Below are 17,857 nucleotides of genomic sequence, written 5' to 3'. Positions count from 1 at the left end.
TCCCCCTGGCAAAATTTCAGTGAGTTTATAGTACTGCTGCGAGATTTATCCCTTATTATCCTCACCAACGTCACTTATAAAGATGTAGGATAAGTAAGTGGAAAACAGAAGCTTGTTCCCTTTTTTGGTTAGCTTTCTGAAAGTCTGTATTTCTGAGTGTCTCAGGCTACTGACAGTCCCTAAATTAAACCTTTGCAGATTCCAATCCATCAGTATGGTCTAATGGCTCAACTCTTCCTTGCTTGACAGGCTGCATTTTCCACATCTTCAGTTTAAATTGCATCTTCAGACTTCCTTTTTGGTTTAGTTGATGACCACATTTTACAGCCAATCCACCAGATGCAGTTTCATGTCAAGAGGGAGTACAGAAAGGCTGGTCACGGTTGCACTAATTCCAGCATTGCCAGCCAAAAGAATATTGCTGGGCTAGCCTTTGTATACACCTAAGCAAGAGTTGTTTGAGAATAACTGCAGCTATGTGTGGGGCTCCTGGGCTGAGCGCGGTTACTTTATTATCTTGATTTCAGTTGTAGTATGTTTCTAAGAATCTGTCTTTAGGTGACCCTGAAGAACTGTTAGAATTCTTTGTATGGGCCTCTCGTAATGGGCAAGCATATAGAATATACTTATAGTTCTGTGCCTGCAAAGATTTTTGGTTCTATGGACCGATGGGCTTCTTGTTAAAAGAGCTCTTCAGAGGTTAAATAGTTTTTCTGAGCATTTGAGGATTTTCTGTACTTTAATACAAATAGAGTTTTCAATGTATAGAATATGGTCATAAATATTGTTTGAGAATGCAATTAGTACAAGTTTTTTTGTTTTGTTTTTTGATGTTCTCTTTTTACTGTAATGTGACTGTTGGTAACTTGCAGCTTTCCCAGGGTAACCTTGGAAATGTATAATGTAAGTATAGGTTATAAAGTTTTATTTCCTATTAAGGGATCAACTTCAAATAATGCTAACATATTACAACATTACTCACTACTATACTAAACTACAGCTCTTCAAGGCATGGACTGTCTTACTGTGTGTTTGTACAGCATCTAACACAGTGGGGCCCTGATCTTGAATTATTGTATATTGGGGTTGGTGGTATGGCCGTGCCCTTTCCAGCAAGGATTAGAATCTGGGTCTTGCATGCCAAGGCTGGCGGAGCCTGTGAGTTTGAGAGCCCTCCACATACAGGGGACTTGGACCCTGGGGCTGAGAGTGCCTCATTACTTTGTAGAATCTCTCTGGTTTGCTTGAGTTGTGCTAGTAAAATACAGAAGGAGATACAGACTCACTGTAATGTAAGTTCCTGGTGCATGTCTGAAAACAAGGAACCTTGTAAATACTGTGGAAATAAGAGCTTCTTTTTGGAGTCCCAGATGGGACTGGAGGAATCTCTTAATTGGAGCTGGGGCAGTGCGCTGTTGTATTAAAATGAATGGATTTGGAGACTTAGCAGTACATCAGTGAAATCTGTAACCTGAAATCAGTCATTAGCAAAATCCTAATATTCAGACTCTGAAACCAGGTTCTGATTTACTCATGACAAATGCTGTAGCCTTGCTTTGTCTGTTCAGTTCCTGGATGAATGAAATTGCTGCACGTGGGCTGCATGAGTATAGAATCCTCTTAACAATGTAGCCCTTCTATTGCAATACAACTTGGTCTGTCAGTGGAAGTTCACTCTCATTAGCACTTTAGTTTGCATACTGCTACGTAGCTTGAAGATATTTGAAACCTTTGTTCAGATTTGTTATAAGTGAAATTTTACTGTGAGTTCATCATAAGGTGGTTTGTTTTCTGTATAATAACTGAGACAGTTGCTCAAAGGAAAGCTTTGATAACTCAGGCCTTTCCCTTTAAAATGCCAAAGTTATATTTTGTATGCACTGTTGTAGCCATGTTGGTCTCATGATATTAGAGACAGAAGGTGGGTGAGGTAATATCTTTTATTGGACCAACTTCTTCCTATTGGTGAGAGAGACAAGCTTTGTAACTCGCCCACCTTCTCTCTCTAAAGTTCTATTTTGTACCAATGGAAACCCTGAATTTGGAAGAGTATCTTCTAAATAGTGAATGATCAATCAGCTGATGAAGCAGAGATGCACAACACTTATTGATTGGACTGGCTAAAATAATTTGAACTAGTTTCCTCAAATTCTTCATAGGTTTTTTGAGTTGTCATTTCAGCAAACCAAAGAAGTTACAATTATTTTAACATTTTCAAATATACTAGAAGCATAATTACTAAGGAAAACGTGCATTCTGTAAACCACTTTGCTCAAAATTTCAAGAAATCGAGGTATACATGTGTTGTGTGTAAAAGCAATTCCACAGATAATTGTTACGAATCAAAAGCCTTTATTTTGTTGTTCAGCACAGTCTGAAAGAGTGTATAGGGAGAACCACTGCTCACCACATGTTACGTAAAATATATTAATCTTTTTTACTGGAATGGAATTTCAGAGCTCTCCACTCTGCTGAAAACTTTCATCATTTGAACTTAGAGAGACAAAGTGGGTGAGGTAATATCTTTTATTGGACCAACTTCTGTTGGTAAGAGCAACAAGCTTTTGAACTGCACAGAGCTCTTCCTCAGATCTGGGAAATGTATTCAGAGAGGACCAGGTAAATACAAGGTTCAACAGGTAGTTTAGCATAAGTAGTTAGCACACATTCTAAGGCACCATTCAAGGTAAACGCAAGCTCAGTTTGAAAAGACTATAAAGCATGTGAGATAATCAGAAAATCTAATTGCTGGACTGGCTCTAACACTATAATTAAATAATAATGCTAATGGAAATTTACCTTCCACCTTATTTTTCAATTTCACTAATCATAGGTAGTGTAAGAGATTCTTGATTTAAACATTGGCAGGCACAATGCAGAAGAAAAGCTTAAGCATTTATAGAAAGGAAAAATGTGGTTAATGCACCTACACAGATCCAAATTACAAAGAATTTTGAATCTGAAGCTTGAAAAAAGGGACTTTTATACCTGGAAATTAAATGGCTGTGAATTACATACAGTACACTGATCTGAAGACTTTTCCTTGTTTGTATCCAATAGCAATGAGGTGGATATTCAATAGCAAGTAGATGGATATTCTGGAATATTCTTGAAATTCTGCTAGTCGATCAGTATAAAATAATGCAATTATTCTGACTTTAGAAACCAGACTTCCATGGAAGAAACTCCCCTTTCCAACATTGGCCCTGATTCTGCAAAGACATGAGCACATGCTTAACTTTACTTATGCATTGTGAGAAGTACCATTGAAGTACACACATTTTTGCAGAAGCAAGTTAATGGAGTATAATCTGTCAGGTGGCTCGGTTTTAAAATGAAAATCTGTTCTTTCAGCTATGTACTGTAATAATCATGGCAATCTTTCAGACTAACAGGGATGCCAAAGGAAAAATATGATCCTCCAGATCCTCGCAGAATTTACACCATCATGTCAGCAGAGGAGGTAGCCAATGGGAAGAAGTCTCACTGGGCAGAATTAGAAATCTCGGGTGAGTTTTTTCAAATCTTGGCATGGCTAAATTGCTGATTAGGAATAGCTCTTGTGACAAAGTTCCTCTTCTATCTTGGTGGGTCCTGCGCTTAGTGGCGGATTTTCTTGCCTCAGAGATTCACCATGTGGGTTGGGGAACAGCCCAGAGACCTTCCCCTCTGGAAGAACCCACAGTCCAGGTCAATTGGGAGGTTTGGGGGGAACCCGGACCCGCTCTCTACTCCGGGTTCCAGCCCAGGGCCCTGTGGACTGCAGCTGTCTATAGTGCCTCCTGTAATAGCTGCATGACAGCTACAACTCCCTGGGCTACTTCCCCATGGCCTCCTCCAAACACCTTCCTTATTCTCACCACAGGACCTTCCTCCTGGTGTCTGATAACACTTGTGCTCCTCAGTCCTCCAGCAGCACACCCTCTCAGCTCCTTGCGCCTCTTGCTCCCAGCTCCTCACACTCGCACCACAAAGTGAAGTGAGCTCCTTTTTAAAACCCAGGTGCCCTGATTAGCCTGCCTTAATTGATTCTAGCAGCTTCTTAATTGGCTCCAGGTGTCCTAATTAGCCCGCCTGCCTTAACTGGTTCTAGCAGGTTCCTGATTACTCTAGTGTAGCCCCTGCTCTGGTCACTCAGGGAACAGAAAACTACTCATCCAGTACCAGTATATTTGCCCTCTACCAGACCCCACTGGTCTGGGTCTGTCACACTCTTGATGTATAGTAACACTGATATGAACTCTTCTCTTATAAAGGTGCTCTGTTTCAGAGAAGGGAGAGAACATAATTAAAGAAAAACACCTGACTTCTAGGATCACTCAAGAGAATTTCCAGTTTAGCCTCAAAACACTGTCAAGTTTTGAGTTTGAATAGATTTGGTAAAAACTAACTTGCAAAAAGCAGGTTTGCTTCTGGTTTTTTTTTTTCCCCCTTTCCATTTTTCTTTCCTACTCAAAATAAGTATCGGATAGTCATTTAAAACCTGTTAGTGACGAAATGTTGCAGATAAATTCTGCTGAGTGAGTTCATTTCTTATTCCTGGTGTATATTTCAGCACTTATTTAGGGTAAGAAATCAAAATTCCATTCTATTACCAGGAGTGGGATTTCCACATCTGATCTTTCCATGCAGCACTTTAAAAGTGTACCCCTTCATTCCCTATGATTTGTGCCTGTTGTCTTGACATAATAAAAAGATGTTTGAAGACCCACTTCTTTACATTTTCTCTTTTAGGTAGAGTGCGGTACTTAAGTACATCACTTTGGTCACTGACTCACTTGACTGCTCTACACCTCAATGACAATAATCTTGTTCGCATTCCACCTGATATTGCCAAGCTCCATAATCTGGTTTACCTGGATCTATCATCCAACAAACTCAGAAGTTTACCAGCAGAACTAGGAAACATGGTATCTCTCAGGTGAGAAGCATTGCCCTGGTTAACTTCCCAAGAGTCTGTCAATGATGCATATTTGAACAAGTGAACATGAACTTTGTCGTTGAACTTTCTGAATAGATTTTTCTGAAAAACTCTTAACAGACTTACAGTAATATAGATGTGCAAGGCAAATTAGTTTTATTTTTACAGAATCCTCTGTAGCATTAAACCTCCAAAACCCTGAATGTTTTATTTTGTTTTTTAAAGTATCCCCATATGTCTGGCTAATGTTTTACATGGATAATTCACTAATTACATTGAGCTAATGTCCATTGCTACAAATGTTCAATGCTGGCTTTCAGCCAGCTTGCAAATAAAAAAACCCTTTCAACTAGCCATTGAGCCCACAAGTAGCACTTCTTCCCTTCCAAATAAAATGCTTACTCAGTTTAAAAAAAGATTTTTTTTCCTATCCCATTTAAGTGACCTTCAAAGGTCAGTACAAAAATTAATGTAGTTTCATGCTGCCTAAACTTGAGACCTTGTGCATGTATGCTGTCTCCTTTCTCTGATGTATTTTGGTATTTAGTTCCTTATCTTTGAACTTAGAGATGTAAAAGGCTGTAATCTTATTTATAGAAAGCATAACCATTTTAAAACCAAAGTAGGCATCCCTCAAGAGTATCACAGCATATAATGTCATGAGAATGATCCTTCTAAAATGATGCTAATCAACTACTTTTTCATCTATTGCAGGGAATTGCTTTTAAATAACAATCTGTTACGGGTTTTGCCTTATGAACTTGGACGGCTCTTCCAGCTACAAACCCTAGGTTTGAAAGGTAAGTGCACTTCTAATAATTTTCCTGATTGATAGTTTTGGGTTCTGTAGCTTTCCATGGTATTTTAAAACTCCCTTCCAAAGTAAGTCATAGTCTAAATTTGTGGCATGCGTGGCTGCTTCTGCTGTATTTGCTCCAGAGACCGTCTTTCTCCCATTCCTAGAACAAAATTATACCTAATAAATAGAACTGTATAAATCATACTAAAACATTATTTTATAATAAAAATTCTTATCTACATCAAATCTACTAACAGCTTTATTTAGATGACTCTATTGTTCTTGGAGAGAATAATTTTAACACCTAACTTGAAACAGAACAATTAAATTATAGAAAGGCTACCAAATCAGTCTTTATGAATCTGGATACTCTTGTTCCCATCCTGTGCAATGAGCAAGAAGGAGGAATTCACAATAATAGGTATGACAGACTGACTACCTGTGAGGACTGTAGAGGAATTATTAAAAATGTTCTGATTGTAAGTTAATAACAATTTAGTCTGAATTCTAGTCTCCTAATAAACATCAATATTTACTCAGAAGATGTATAACTTTTTGGGAGGATATATAAAACAAAAAGCAGGCGTTGCAGGGAACAGATCTGGACAAGCACCAAGTTGTGGACATTTCCCTCTTCTAGCAAAATAGTATTGCACCGTGTTCTGTTTGCACCCTGTCTTTGTCCAATAATATGATTACATTTTTACTTTAAAAAAATATTCTCCTGCACGTGTTCCACTGGAGGTTATTGCAGGTTCTCCATATGAAAATAATTCTGCATTCTTAAAAAATCCAATATACTTGGTCTTCAATTTACGGGAGGCTGAGATGGCAAGAAAGATACTCTAAAGGATTATGAATGCTTTTAGAAGGGGAGAGTAGATGAGATTTCAGGGCTGTGGAGGTTGTTTTAGAAGAGCAAAAACTGGCTGACTAATGAAGTAAAAATGCATATACTTCCCTGATAAAGAGAGTATTTATTACATTAGAGTTTGTATTTTGAGGACTTGGGTTTTTAGGGGGAAAATTCCCGAAACTTTCCGAATTTGCAAAATGTCCTGCAGATTTCTAGCAACCCTATTCATAAATTTATTTATTTTTTGGTGTTTAAAACAAACAAACAAACAAAAACTTTGTTTAAAACTTGGTCTGTGTCCAAAGTTTGCTAATTTGGAAAATTAAGCAAAATGCGTTCGGCCACATTTGAGATAAGCAAGGGTGAATGAAGTCTCCTATAGGACAGTAGTAGAAGACTGATCTTTGAAAGTTGAAACTCTGCAAGTAAAATACTCCACACTGGGCAGAAGAGCATTCTCTGGGTTTGAAGAAAAATCAGTTTTTCAGTTTGGCATAACTGTCAAACTATGCACTGTGCATACTCTATACAAAGTTTCAAAATCCTTGAGTCTGGGTGCTCTTGGGGAGAGATGCATTCTGCATGCATGCACAGTTAGGAAGTGCATCGTGAGGCTGTTTCTCCCGAAACCTCTCTATTTTACCCAGAAATTGTTGGAAAGTATAATTGCTGGCTCTTACATTCGGTTCAGATTTTTGAAGCTTTTGGGCTTGGTAATATGAAATGCATGCAGCCTGGGAAAGCTTGAGAATGGTATCAAGCATTTGCCTCAGCGAGACTTAACATTTGCCCCGGAGCAGTGCCCATCCACCTATGCATGTGTTTAATGGTGCAGTTTGAGTGTATATGTCATAGTGCACTGGTTCTCAAACTTTCGTACTGGTGACACCTTTCACATAGCAAGCCTCTGAGTGTGACCCCCCCCCCCTTATAAATTTAAACCCCCTTTTTTTACATTGAACATTATAATAAATGCTGGAGGCAAAGTGGGGTTTGGGGTGGAGGCTGACACCTCGCAACCCCCCATGTAATAACCTCGCAACCCCCTGAGGGGTCACGACCCCCAGTTTGAGAACCCCGTCATAGTGGCACTGCACATTTTGCTACAAGTAGCTTATCTGTGTCCTCGAACTGCCCATTTTGTCCTTCCCTCACTACTTTTTAAAAAAATAAATATCAGAAAACAATGTTTTTATGCAATAATTAAGTGCATAATTTCCAAATATAAAAACAAATGTTTTTAGCGAGTTTGAAGTAAAAACTATAAACCACTTAAGTTACTGCTCAGTTGAAATGAAATGAAAATCTATTGTTATCTATGCTAGCTATTTCTATGTCATCTATCATTATTATATTCTAGAATTATAGAAATTGGAAATGGAAAAGACCGAGTGGATCATCTTGTCCATCCCCTCCTGGGGGAGCTATTCCTCCCTTTCAGAAAAGTCCAGTTGCAGTGCAAGTTTTGATTTGGGTAGCTAATGATCACAGTTTTGTTCGGAATCTCTTTCAGGCAATCCTTTATCACAGGATATTCTCAGCCTGTACCAGGACCCAGATGGAACACGAAAGCTACTGAACTACATGCTTGACAATCTAGCAGGTAACACAGCCAAAAGTTGAGTGTGATATGCATAACTAACTCCCAAACCCTTTCACTTGTATTTGATAGCATTGAATTGAGGGTCTGAGTTTCTGAATCACTTCTAGCTGCTTTTATGTTACTATCGAGTCCAGGGACTCCTGCCACTAAAATAATGAAATTGATACAGTAGTATTGTAACAGATATAACTCGGGGTAGAGCATGAAGAAATCTAGCTTCCTAGGTAACTGGATGGCTCAGGGTTTAGTATATGAAATATGGTGCCCTTTACCGCTAGATCACTGGTATGAGTCCAGAACGGATCAGTAATGACAAAAGGTTTTGGCTTTCCTAAAGCTCTTCCTTGAGGGGATCTGCACATCCAAAAGAAGTTGGTGAGCATCAGTGTCCCCTAAATCTATAAAAACTGGCATAATTGTTGGCAGTCTCAGGCTTGGTCTACACTAAACCCCCAAATCGAACTAAGGTACGCAACTTCAGCTATGTGAATAACGTAGCTGAAGTCGACGTACCTTAGTTCGAACTTACCGCGGTCCACACCCGGCAGGCAGGCTCCCCCGTCGACTCCGCGTACTCCTCGCGGCGAGCAGGATTACCGGAGTAGACGGGGAGCACTTCTGAGTTCGATTTATCGCGTCCAGATTAGACGCGATAAATCGAACCCAGAAGTTCGATTGCCTGCCGCCGAACCAGCGCGTAAGTATAGACAAGCCCTAAGTAGAGACAAGGATTAATTTGACAAGGAACCAAACTATCCTTTCGTCCGGAGAGGTTGAGGTACATTTGCTGGGTGACGTGGGAAAGGCTTGCACGGTCGCTGTCCTTGTTTTAGACCAGGGGCGGGCAAACTTTTTGGCCTGAGGGCCACATCGGGGTATGGAAATTCTATGGCGGTTCCATGAATGCTCACGAAATTGGGGGTAGGGGTGCAGGAGGGGGTGAGGGCTCTGGGGTGGGGCCAGAAATGGGAAGTTCAGGGTGCAGGAGGGAGCTCCGGGTTGGGCTGAGGATTCTGGGGTGAGGCTGGGGATGAGGGGTGCAGGACAGGGCTCCAGGCTGGGACCAAGGGGTTTGGAGGGCGGGAGGGGGCTCAGGGCTGTGGCAGGTGTTAGGATATAGATATTGAGGCCTGTTTGCAAAGGCCTATACTTTAAGAATTTAGGTGTTTTTGGGGTGGCGGAGGGGTGTGAAGGCTCCAGTTGGGGGTGCAGGCTCTGGGGTGGGGCTGGGGATGAGGGGTTTGGGGTACAGGAGTGTGCTCCGGGCTGGGACCAAGGGGTTCGGAGGGCGGGAGGAGGATCAGGGATTGGGCAGGCTGTTGGGGCACGGTGGGGGCTTAGGGCTGCAGACTCTGGCGGCACTTACCGGAAGCATGTCCCTCCTCTGGCTCTGAGGTTAAGCCAAGCGGCTCTTCGCGCTGCCCCGTCCGCAGGCACCACCACTGCAGCTCCCATTGGCTGGGAACCGCGGCCCCTGACTCTGACTTGCTCCCCTACTGGAGCTGAGGGCCGGATTAAATGGTCTGATGGGCCGGATGTGGCCTGCGGACTGTAGTTTGCCCACCCCTGCTTTAGACCTTATTAGTAAACGGAGGACTTCAATTTCCTATTTTGGTACTTTTCACTCTTATTATATTCAGATTGCAAGCAGCATGATTTCAAATGCTCATAAATACCACTGTGATTTAAATCCTGTCCTTATGGGGTTATAATTTAGCCACTCTTAATTCACTGCTGAATATTTTAGCTTGTGTCCAGTTTCCCCCCTTCTCCCTCCTCCAAATATTTGGACACAAACTGAAATAGAGGTTGGTTGTAGGTCTGTTTTATTTTTTTAAAGTATTAGGTGTATTTGAGAGATTTACTTTGTAGTCCTGTCTACAAACAGACTTTGTCTTTTTGAAGAAGCATTAAATACAAACCTTAATAAGATTTACAGGATCCTTTTGGTCAGACATTCTTTAAACATTAATGACTTCCCATAACTTTTCTTTAGTGCAGTTTGTTAGAAACTTCAGTTTATATGCAAATTGAATAAAGAAAAGTCAATCCATCACACCTGGATTTATTACACACAATTTCCTCAATACCATTTTTAAAAAACGCTTTTTTCTTGGACAAAGTCCTTTGGAGTTTTATTGCCACTCATGCAGTACATGCAAACTGACTATTGCGTAAATAAGGTCCCCAGGGAGAGGGATTTCAGTAACAATGCCAGATGAGAAAATTTGGTCAACTTCACAGTGGGGCAGAAGTGTTTCAGTGACTGCCTTGTGATATATTAAGAGCAACAGAGGATTCCCAGGTGCTGAGAAACCACGGAGAAGCTATATGATTGCTGAATTTGCTATTTTATTGCACTTACAATTTTTAGGCCTTTGTATGATGATTCATACCCCTCTTTCTTTCCTTGAGCCTAAACAGGCTTTGGAATTTCATGTGACTGGGGCATAGCTCGCTCCTCTCTGGGTTTGTCTCGCACACTATGGAGCAGTGCTGCTGAGCCATCTGCTTGATTGTAAATTAAGATAGTGACTTACAGGGATACTTAGAAACACTAAATTAAATGAATCACTCTTGTAATTTCAGTTCATCCAGAACAGTTGCCTTCAAGGCCGTGGATTACTTTAAAAGAACGAGACCAAATTCTGCCCTCAGGTAACTTTTGTGGCCTTTCTCCCTCCTTTTCCGTCAATGCTTTGCTGACAGTTGAAAAACACGTCAAATGTTTGTCCTTAACAGTCTTAAGCATAAGTTTTATGTCTTTAAAATTTGGGTCAGTCTAAAAATAACAGCATATTTTTAAACTTTCTACAATTTATTCGATGGCAAAGATCTATTTAGATTATTGCTAACTGACTGCAATAATCTCTAAATCATACAGAGAATTAAAGTTTAAAAAAAAAGCCATGAACTGTTTTGGGTTCTTCCCTGTGCCAACAATGGCCCCCCTCTAGGTGTTTTTTGCCACCGGATGAGAAGAATACCACAGGCTCGCCTGTACTTTTCACTTGGTGCAAAAGCAGTTACCTTCCCAAGGTCAGAGTTCAGTGTCTCCTAGGTGTACAGCCAATGACTGCCCTGATAAGGCAGATACCGAATTCAGTTTGACTTAAACCAAGGAAACTTTCATGACCGATTCACAGAAATAGTGAAAATCATAAAATAACTGCACACAAATACCACAGGCAACACCTCTAGACTGCTACTGAATGTAGTTCCAGAAGCTCTTGGCTCTGTTTTTGTTTTTCTTTCCTTCTCTCTGCTCCCCGGGTCCTTCAGCTGCAATAGGACAAGCACAGGAATGCCTGGTACTGAAGTTAGTTTGGTGCCCTCTGCTGCTGCTTGTACTGAACTGCAAATATCCACTTTAAGAAAAAAAAAATTAAAAATGGAACAGCTTTCCTTGGCCCAGTACAAGTTCCTCTCTCGCCTCCTTTTTTTTCTTAATAAAATTGCTTGTTTTAGAACAAGAATACTTTTTTCTGTTCAAACCAAAATGCATTACTTTAGTGATAACACAATAGGGTTTCAGAGAATGATGTGGCTTCAGAATCCCAGTATTGCCCCAATGCCATTAGTGTAGCGAATAATTAAGGCTGCCAGTGATTCTGTTAAGGTTTCTTTTTTTAATAACCGAGGTATAGTTGTAACTCTCCGTAATATGGATGGAACATTGTCAGTGTTTTCATGACATTTCTGCTATATTTAGCCTTCTGCTGTGCATGCAAACATCAACTTCCTGTGCTGTTTAACTTTTTTTTTTTAATTAACTAATCTCCTGCCTCCTTAAAGTAGCTAAAGCAATAGATATTAGCTCTCGGCTCAATTAGCAATCGCTTCCGCTATATTCCTTGCTTTTCCCAAACAAAAATCCTGTAGAGACCCTTGGCTCCTCCGGATTCTTGCTGAGTCACTAAAGTGCAAAACAAACCCTAAAATAGGGACCTGATTGACGTATCGGTTGCATTTACAACTCCCATTGATGTCAGTGGGAGATGCATGTATGCACCGACCACTGTACTTTATTTTAACAATAGTTGTTTCCAGGTTTCAGTATGCCCAAAATGGGTAATAGTGCAAATGTAGGCTAAGCAACTAAGAACTCTGCGAACAGTTATCTTTTCCACAAACAGATGCATAATTTGCACATGCAAGTGAGAGGTGCTTTTTCCCAGAGTTTAGCCTTGTATGCCAGTTTTTTGCTCAAAGGAGTCCAGTTAATTAAACTCTTAGGGGAAAAACCCAGTGCTCTTATTGAGATATTGACTTACTCTCCAACACAGGGGATGTAAGATACAATAATAGATATCTTAAGAAAAAATACTATGTTTTATCTATATTCATCAGTAATCCCCTCTTATGTTTCCTCCTAGCTTCATTCACAGTTATGTGTTACAATGTGTTATGTGATAAATATGCCACCCGGCAGCTATATGGCTACTGCCCGTCCTGGGCATTAAATTGGGAGTATAGAAAAAAGGGAATCATGGAAGAAATCGTGAACTGGGATGCAGATATCATTAGTCTTCAGGTAACAGTAACAAAACAACAATTTTTTGGCTTTTATCTGAAAACAGAATACCACCTTTTGAGCCAATATTCTGTGCAAAGCATTTTATCCTAACTGTTAGTGGTGAACCTCAAAGTGTTGGTTACAGAATGTGTGCATAGTTGCCTTGTTGTAATTTTAAAATGATAGAAAACTAGCTAAACTAATACATAACTTGCATTAGAATTTCTACTTATTATCTATAAGCCTCCTAAATATTTTACTACTTGGGTTGCTATAGATCAACAGGCTTTACTGAGTAAAGGAAGAAATTGTGTTTTAACCAAAAAGCTGTTTTCTCCAATCTCCTGTTGTGACTCCTATCCAGTGTAGCACTTGTGTATATGCTTAACTTCAAGCATGTGAGCAGTCCAGTTGAAATCAAAGGGGACTACACACACGCTTAAAAGTTAAGCCGTGATCCGCTGAATTGGCACATATGTTGCTATCATGTTGGTAGGAGTTTATCCTAAGCGTTGAGTACAGTTAAGTGGTGCTGGCTTTAAAGATGATCTACTTTTTGTTTTTAAACAAGATATAGTGTATTATAAGAATAAAAACCATCACCCAGGAGGAAGAGAATAGCTGCTTGAATTAAAAAGCTGACACAAGCTGAGTAGCAGTGGTGTTTGGTGTCCAAGAAAATACATTGTTCTAGAATGGGGAGAACCCTTCAGTAAAAGAGAGCTCACCAAGCCAAACACTAATGGCTGCTGCATACTAAGAATTTGTAACCTAGAAGACTATCCACTTTTTAGCTGTCAAAAAACAACTGGTGTGGTTTCCTGTTGATGTTCAGGACAACTTCTCAAAATACGCCTGCCACTTTTCCTTCTTAAAATGTCCTTTTAATTTTGATTTCCAGGAATCCCAATCTGTTTATCATACATCAGACAACTAGTCTAAAATGTGATATAATGTCATGTGTAAGCAACATAAATGTGTGGTTTTGGCAACAAGTTATTTGTCATCATATGCTTGTATTGGTTTTGTACATAGAGTGGTGGGAGTATTTACTTATTTTATTAACCTGTCACTGATTTTCTTCATTGTAATTTTAACTGTATTCAATTCCAGGAAGTGGAAACAGAGCAATACTTCACCCTCTTTCTGCCAGCATTAAAAGAGCGTGGGTATGATGGATTTTTTTCTCCAAAGTCACGTGCCAAAATCATGTCTGAGCAGGAGAGAAAGCATGTGGATGGCTGTGCAATATTCTTCAAAACTGAAAAGTAAGGGACAGCTTCACAGATATCTTCTTTTTTGATAAATGTAAAGAATCAAACTGCAGCCCTGGAAACATTTTTCCTTAAGTTTGAAAAAAATTAATGAAACTATCAGTTTGCTGCAATGAGTGGCAAGCAAATTAGTATGCTGGAAAGCTAAAAATTGAAATTAATGTGAAGTACATTTTTTTTTTCATTGTCAAACAACAGCGTTGTGCTTCTGTTAGTGGTGTACTTACAATGGTACCTTTCCATTCACTTTGCAGATTATACACAAAATATTCCCCTCCAAGAAAGGGATATGAACTGAATTAATGGAATAGCTTCACTATATTGATACTAAGTTTCTAAAATCTACATACTATACAGGCAAAGACAGAGATTTTTACATCTAGAGGTTTGTTGCAGGCATAGGCCCACCGTCTGTATTCTGACTATAAAGTGGGTACACTTTTGTAATCTCTGTTTTGTGAAGAGAGCTATAGTTTTGTGCTGTAAATACCAGAAACTGTAGGTTGAGTGGGGAAAGCAGCGCTGTACGCAATCCTTTTCCTCCTTGTTCAAAATCTCATGATCATTTGCCAATCTTGCATCAATGAAACTTTATTCTCTCTGATTTATAGTGTGCTGGTGGTTATAACCTGCTGTAATTTAAGGTTATGTGATGCTTCCATTGTAACTCCAATTCATGCCTTTTTGGGTTGAAATGTTCCTCATTTGGAATGGTTCAGGTAGTTTTGGATAAGGGTTGTCTGTGAGGGATGGATGCACAGAGATACTAAGAACAAATCTCAACACATCTCTACCATAACACCTATAAGAAATCAGAGCCATCATAGAATTGTCTCTCTGACCCTACATGTAGTCAACTTTCCTAGCTATAGTTTAAACAAAACAAACCTCTGAAAATAAATTGCACATATTTTACCTCATCCATTCTTCTTTTTTCCCTGGCCTTTTTTAGGTTGTATGCTTTTGGGGGCAAGTACAGTCTTTTAGAGTATCTGAGTGTGAGTGAGACAATAGGCCCCTGATCTCATTTGGCGCCTTTGGGAACTATACAGAGAATAATAAATTGGATGTTTATGGTAAACTTTAAAATGTTTCTAATGCAACTGCCTACTTATGGATAATGCTGTCCACATTTGCTATGTGTTTTGTCTTTACTTTTTACATTGGTGGGTTTTTTTGTTTTTTTGGGTTTTTTTTACAGATTTACATTGGTGCAGAAGCACACAGTGGAGTTTAACCAGGTGGCAATGGCTAACTCTGAAGGATCAGAAGCTATGTTAAACAGAGTGATGACAAAGGACAACATTGGAGTTGCTGTGGTGTTAGAGGTGCACAAAGAATTATTTGGAGCAGGTCAGTATAACGACCACTGCTATCCTATGTATTGATAATGGGCAGTATTTGTTCAGATGTAATTTTTTTTATAAGTGAATTGCTCCTCTGTAGACCAGTCGTGTAAGATATTACTGCGTATAAGATTCTTGGCCAAATATTTGCAACGGAGCACTGTGCAGTAGACTACTTTGATGAAAGCTCTTGTAAAGTGGGAAATTTCTTGGTCACTCTGAGATTAGATATGACACAAGTTGTTTTGAAAAATATATTTTTACTGTTTCACATCAAGACGTTTTAACAGTAGCGTCAGGCATTTGGTATTCTACTCAAGACTCTCATTCTTCCCTCCTTTGATTTTACTTTACTTTTCCCCAGGCAGGAGTACAGACCTCTCTTCCAATAGCTGTTAGTGCTGTTCAACTTTTCATCCTGATGTGTCTCTTTCCTCTTCATTTAATCCTTCACGGCGTCTCTGTGGCAGTGCTGATGTTCCTAACTGGTTATCAAACAGTTTTTTAATAAAGGATGATTAATTAGTGAAGTCTCACAAATGTCATTCAAAGAATCACATGACTCTTTTTTGTCACCTTCCAATTTTGTGGCCTTTTTTTATGTAGCCCTGAAATTAGTAGGCAGTCTCTAAGTGCAATGCAGGAAGTGTCTTTTAACTTCATCTCCTATCTAGTCTGTAGTCTCCGTTCTTAGGGAAGTAAAAGCCCGAGCTGTACTGTTTCAGCAATAGGACTCTTACTGCATGACCCTAACCAGGAGCTTGGCCTTTTCTTAGCGAACAAATTGCTATACCAATAGGCAAGAACCAGTCTGAAAAACTTCTGCGTTCCTATGTTAAAACACTGAATGGTGAGGAATTTTAGGTGGCTTTCTGTGCTTCAATTTTTATTCTATTAAGAGAACCCAAAATTCAGGTGGTTCCCCTCTAGTAGTTGGGGATTGATAATTTTTCAGGGTAGCAGTGGGTCTGACAATTTATCCCGTTGAGGGGGAAGGTGCAAGTTATGATGTTAGCAGTAGGGGTGAGTTGCCAAGGGTACACAATTCCCAAGCAGTGTATTCCATCGACCGTCTGTGCTCTCACAGAAGTGGTGGTATACAACACAGCAGTGGTTATTGCACTGCTAAATAGGTAAGTAATTTTGTCACTGCTGTGGTTTGAGCTTTTATCTGCTGCTGTGAGTAATTCACATAATTGTACCAGTGTTTGGAAGACACAGCATGAATTATAGATGACACTTAATTTAGTATCCTTTTTTTTAGTACCCTTAGAAGGAGTTGTTTTAATTCTCTCAGATTAGACAGTCAATAGTCTTTCCAGTCACCATTTGCCTCATATATTCAAAAATTCGTATTATGAGACCTGTAACCAAATAAAGTTAATGTGAAACAAAATGTATTGCTAGTGTGGGATAGAGCTTTATTTGATTTGTTGCTAGACTTACCTTTTTTTTCCAGTTGTGAAAGTAGGAGTATTTCTTTTCTATTTATCTACATTTCTAGCTGATACACGAGTGGCAGAAATTTTGTGTTATTTGTAACGAGGTGGAATTGAATACATTCACCTAATTGACTTCTTAATAAAAACTTCTTTTAATCCAGGTATGAAGCCGCTTCATGCTGTGGACAAACAGCTGCTTATTGTGGCAAATGCCCACATGCATTGGGACCCTGAATACTCAGATGTAAAACTCATTCAGACTATGATGTTTGTCTCAGAACTGAAAAATGTCCTTGAGAAAGCCTCCATCAGGCCTGGCAGTCCAACAGCAGATCCTAATTCTATCCCTCTGGTGCTGTGCGCGGATCTTAACTCACTGCCCGATTCAGGTATTTAGAAATCGTTCATCACTTTCACTATTGTCTTTGTTCACTTTTTTGATTTTTATTAGAATGTTTGAGTCAGCCTTCCACCTGACATTTGTATGGTATGCCAGTATATCCATTATTCTTATTATTGTGGAAAGCTTTCTTAATAAAATCCATTTGTGGCTAAAAATTCCCAAACCAGTTAATATAACTCCTCTATTTGAGCAGATATCAAATACTTTTCAGTATGTTGTTAGCACTTTAAGTATTGGTCATGCAAGATTTGGTAAATATTGAGTATAATCAAAAAAGCATAAAAAGATCTAGGGTTGATATATTTCAACTCAAGTTTGATATAGTAGTAGTAATTATTATGTATTAGAAGTGTGGTATGCCTGTTTTAGACTAAGAGCTTGAGGAGTGTTAATATTTAGGAATTCGGAGTTCATGGTTTATTGCACTCTGGGTGAAAAGCTGCCAAAATAAAATGAGGGCAGAAACTTGAGATGAATATACTATAGTACTTCTGACATTTAACTCTGTAATCAAGGAGAAATATACAAGAAAACTTACTTAGTGCTGGCTGCCACTGTACGGTTAATATTCTTACTGTGCTCAGGGTTTTGAAATGGTGATGCTGTCAAAGCTGGCGGTGAGCCCTTTCATTATATAGATGCACTCAGGAAGTCAGACCTCACTAAAGGAGACTTAAAAAAGAAAAAACTAACACAC

General features: G+C 39.4%; 1 protein-coding gene across 2 annotated transcripts in view; it reads left to right on the top strand.

Moving 5' to 3' along the window:
* The window catches only part of CNOT6L (CCR4-NOT transcription complex subunit 6 like), a 65,231-nt gene that overhangs the window by 36,189 nt on the left and 11,185 nt on the right, over positions 1-17,857 (top strand). For both annotated transcript variants that reach the window (XM_034771038.1, XM_034771037.1), the window contains exons 2-10: positions 3,388-3,509; positions 4,735-4,921; positions 5,636-5,721; positions 8,090-8,179; positions 10,769-10,837; positions 12,556-12,713; positions 13,809-13,963; positions 15,171-15,322; positions 16,919-17,146. In XM_034771038.1, coding sequence (XP_034626929.1) covers positions 3,398-3,509; positions 4,735-4,921; positions 5,636-5,721; positions 8,090-8,179; positions 10,769-10,837; positions 12,556-12,713; positions 13,809-13,963; positions 15,171-15,322; positions 16,919-17,146 — 1,237 coding nt within the window. In that variant the 5' untranslated portion in view covers positions 3,388-3,397. The remainder of the gene's footprint in view (positions 1-3,387; positions 3,510-4,734; positions 4,922-5,635; positions 5,722-8,089; positions 8,180-10,768; positions 10,838-12,555; positions 12,714-13,808; positions 13,964-15,170; positions 15,323-16,918; positions 17,147-17,857) is intronic.

The sequence above is a fragment of the Trachemys scripta genome, chromosome 5, assembly GCF_013100865.1.
Source record: "Trachemys scripta elegans isolate TJP31775 chromosome 5, CAS_Tse_1.0, whole genome shotgun sequence".
Lineage (NCBI taxonomy): Eukaryota > Metazoa > Chordata > Testudines > Emydidae > Trachemys > Trachemys scripta.
Note: the sequence above shows the minus strand (reverse complement) of the source record. Positions and strands in the feature narration are given on the sequence as shown.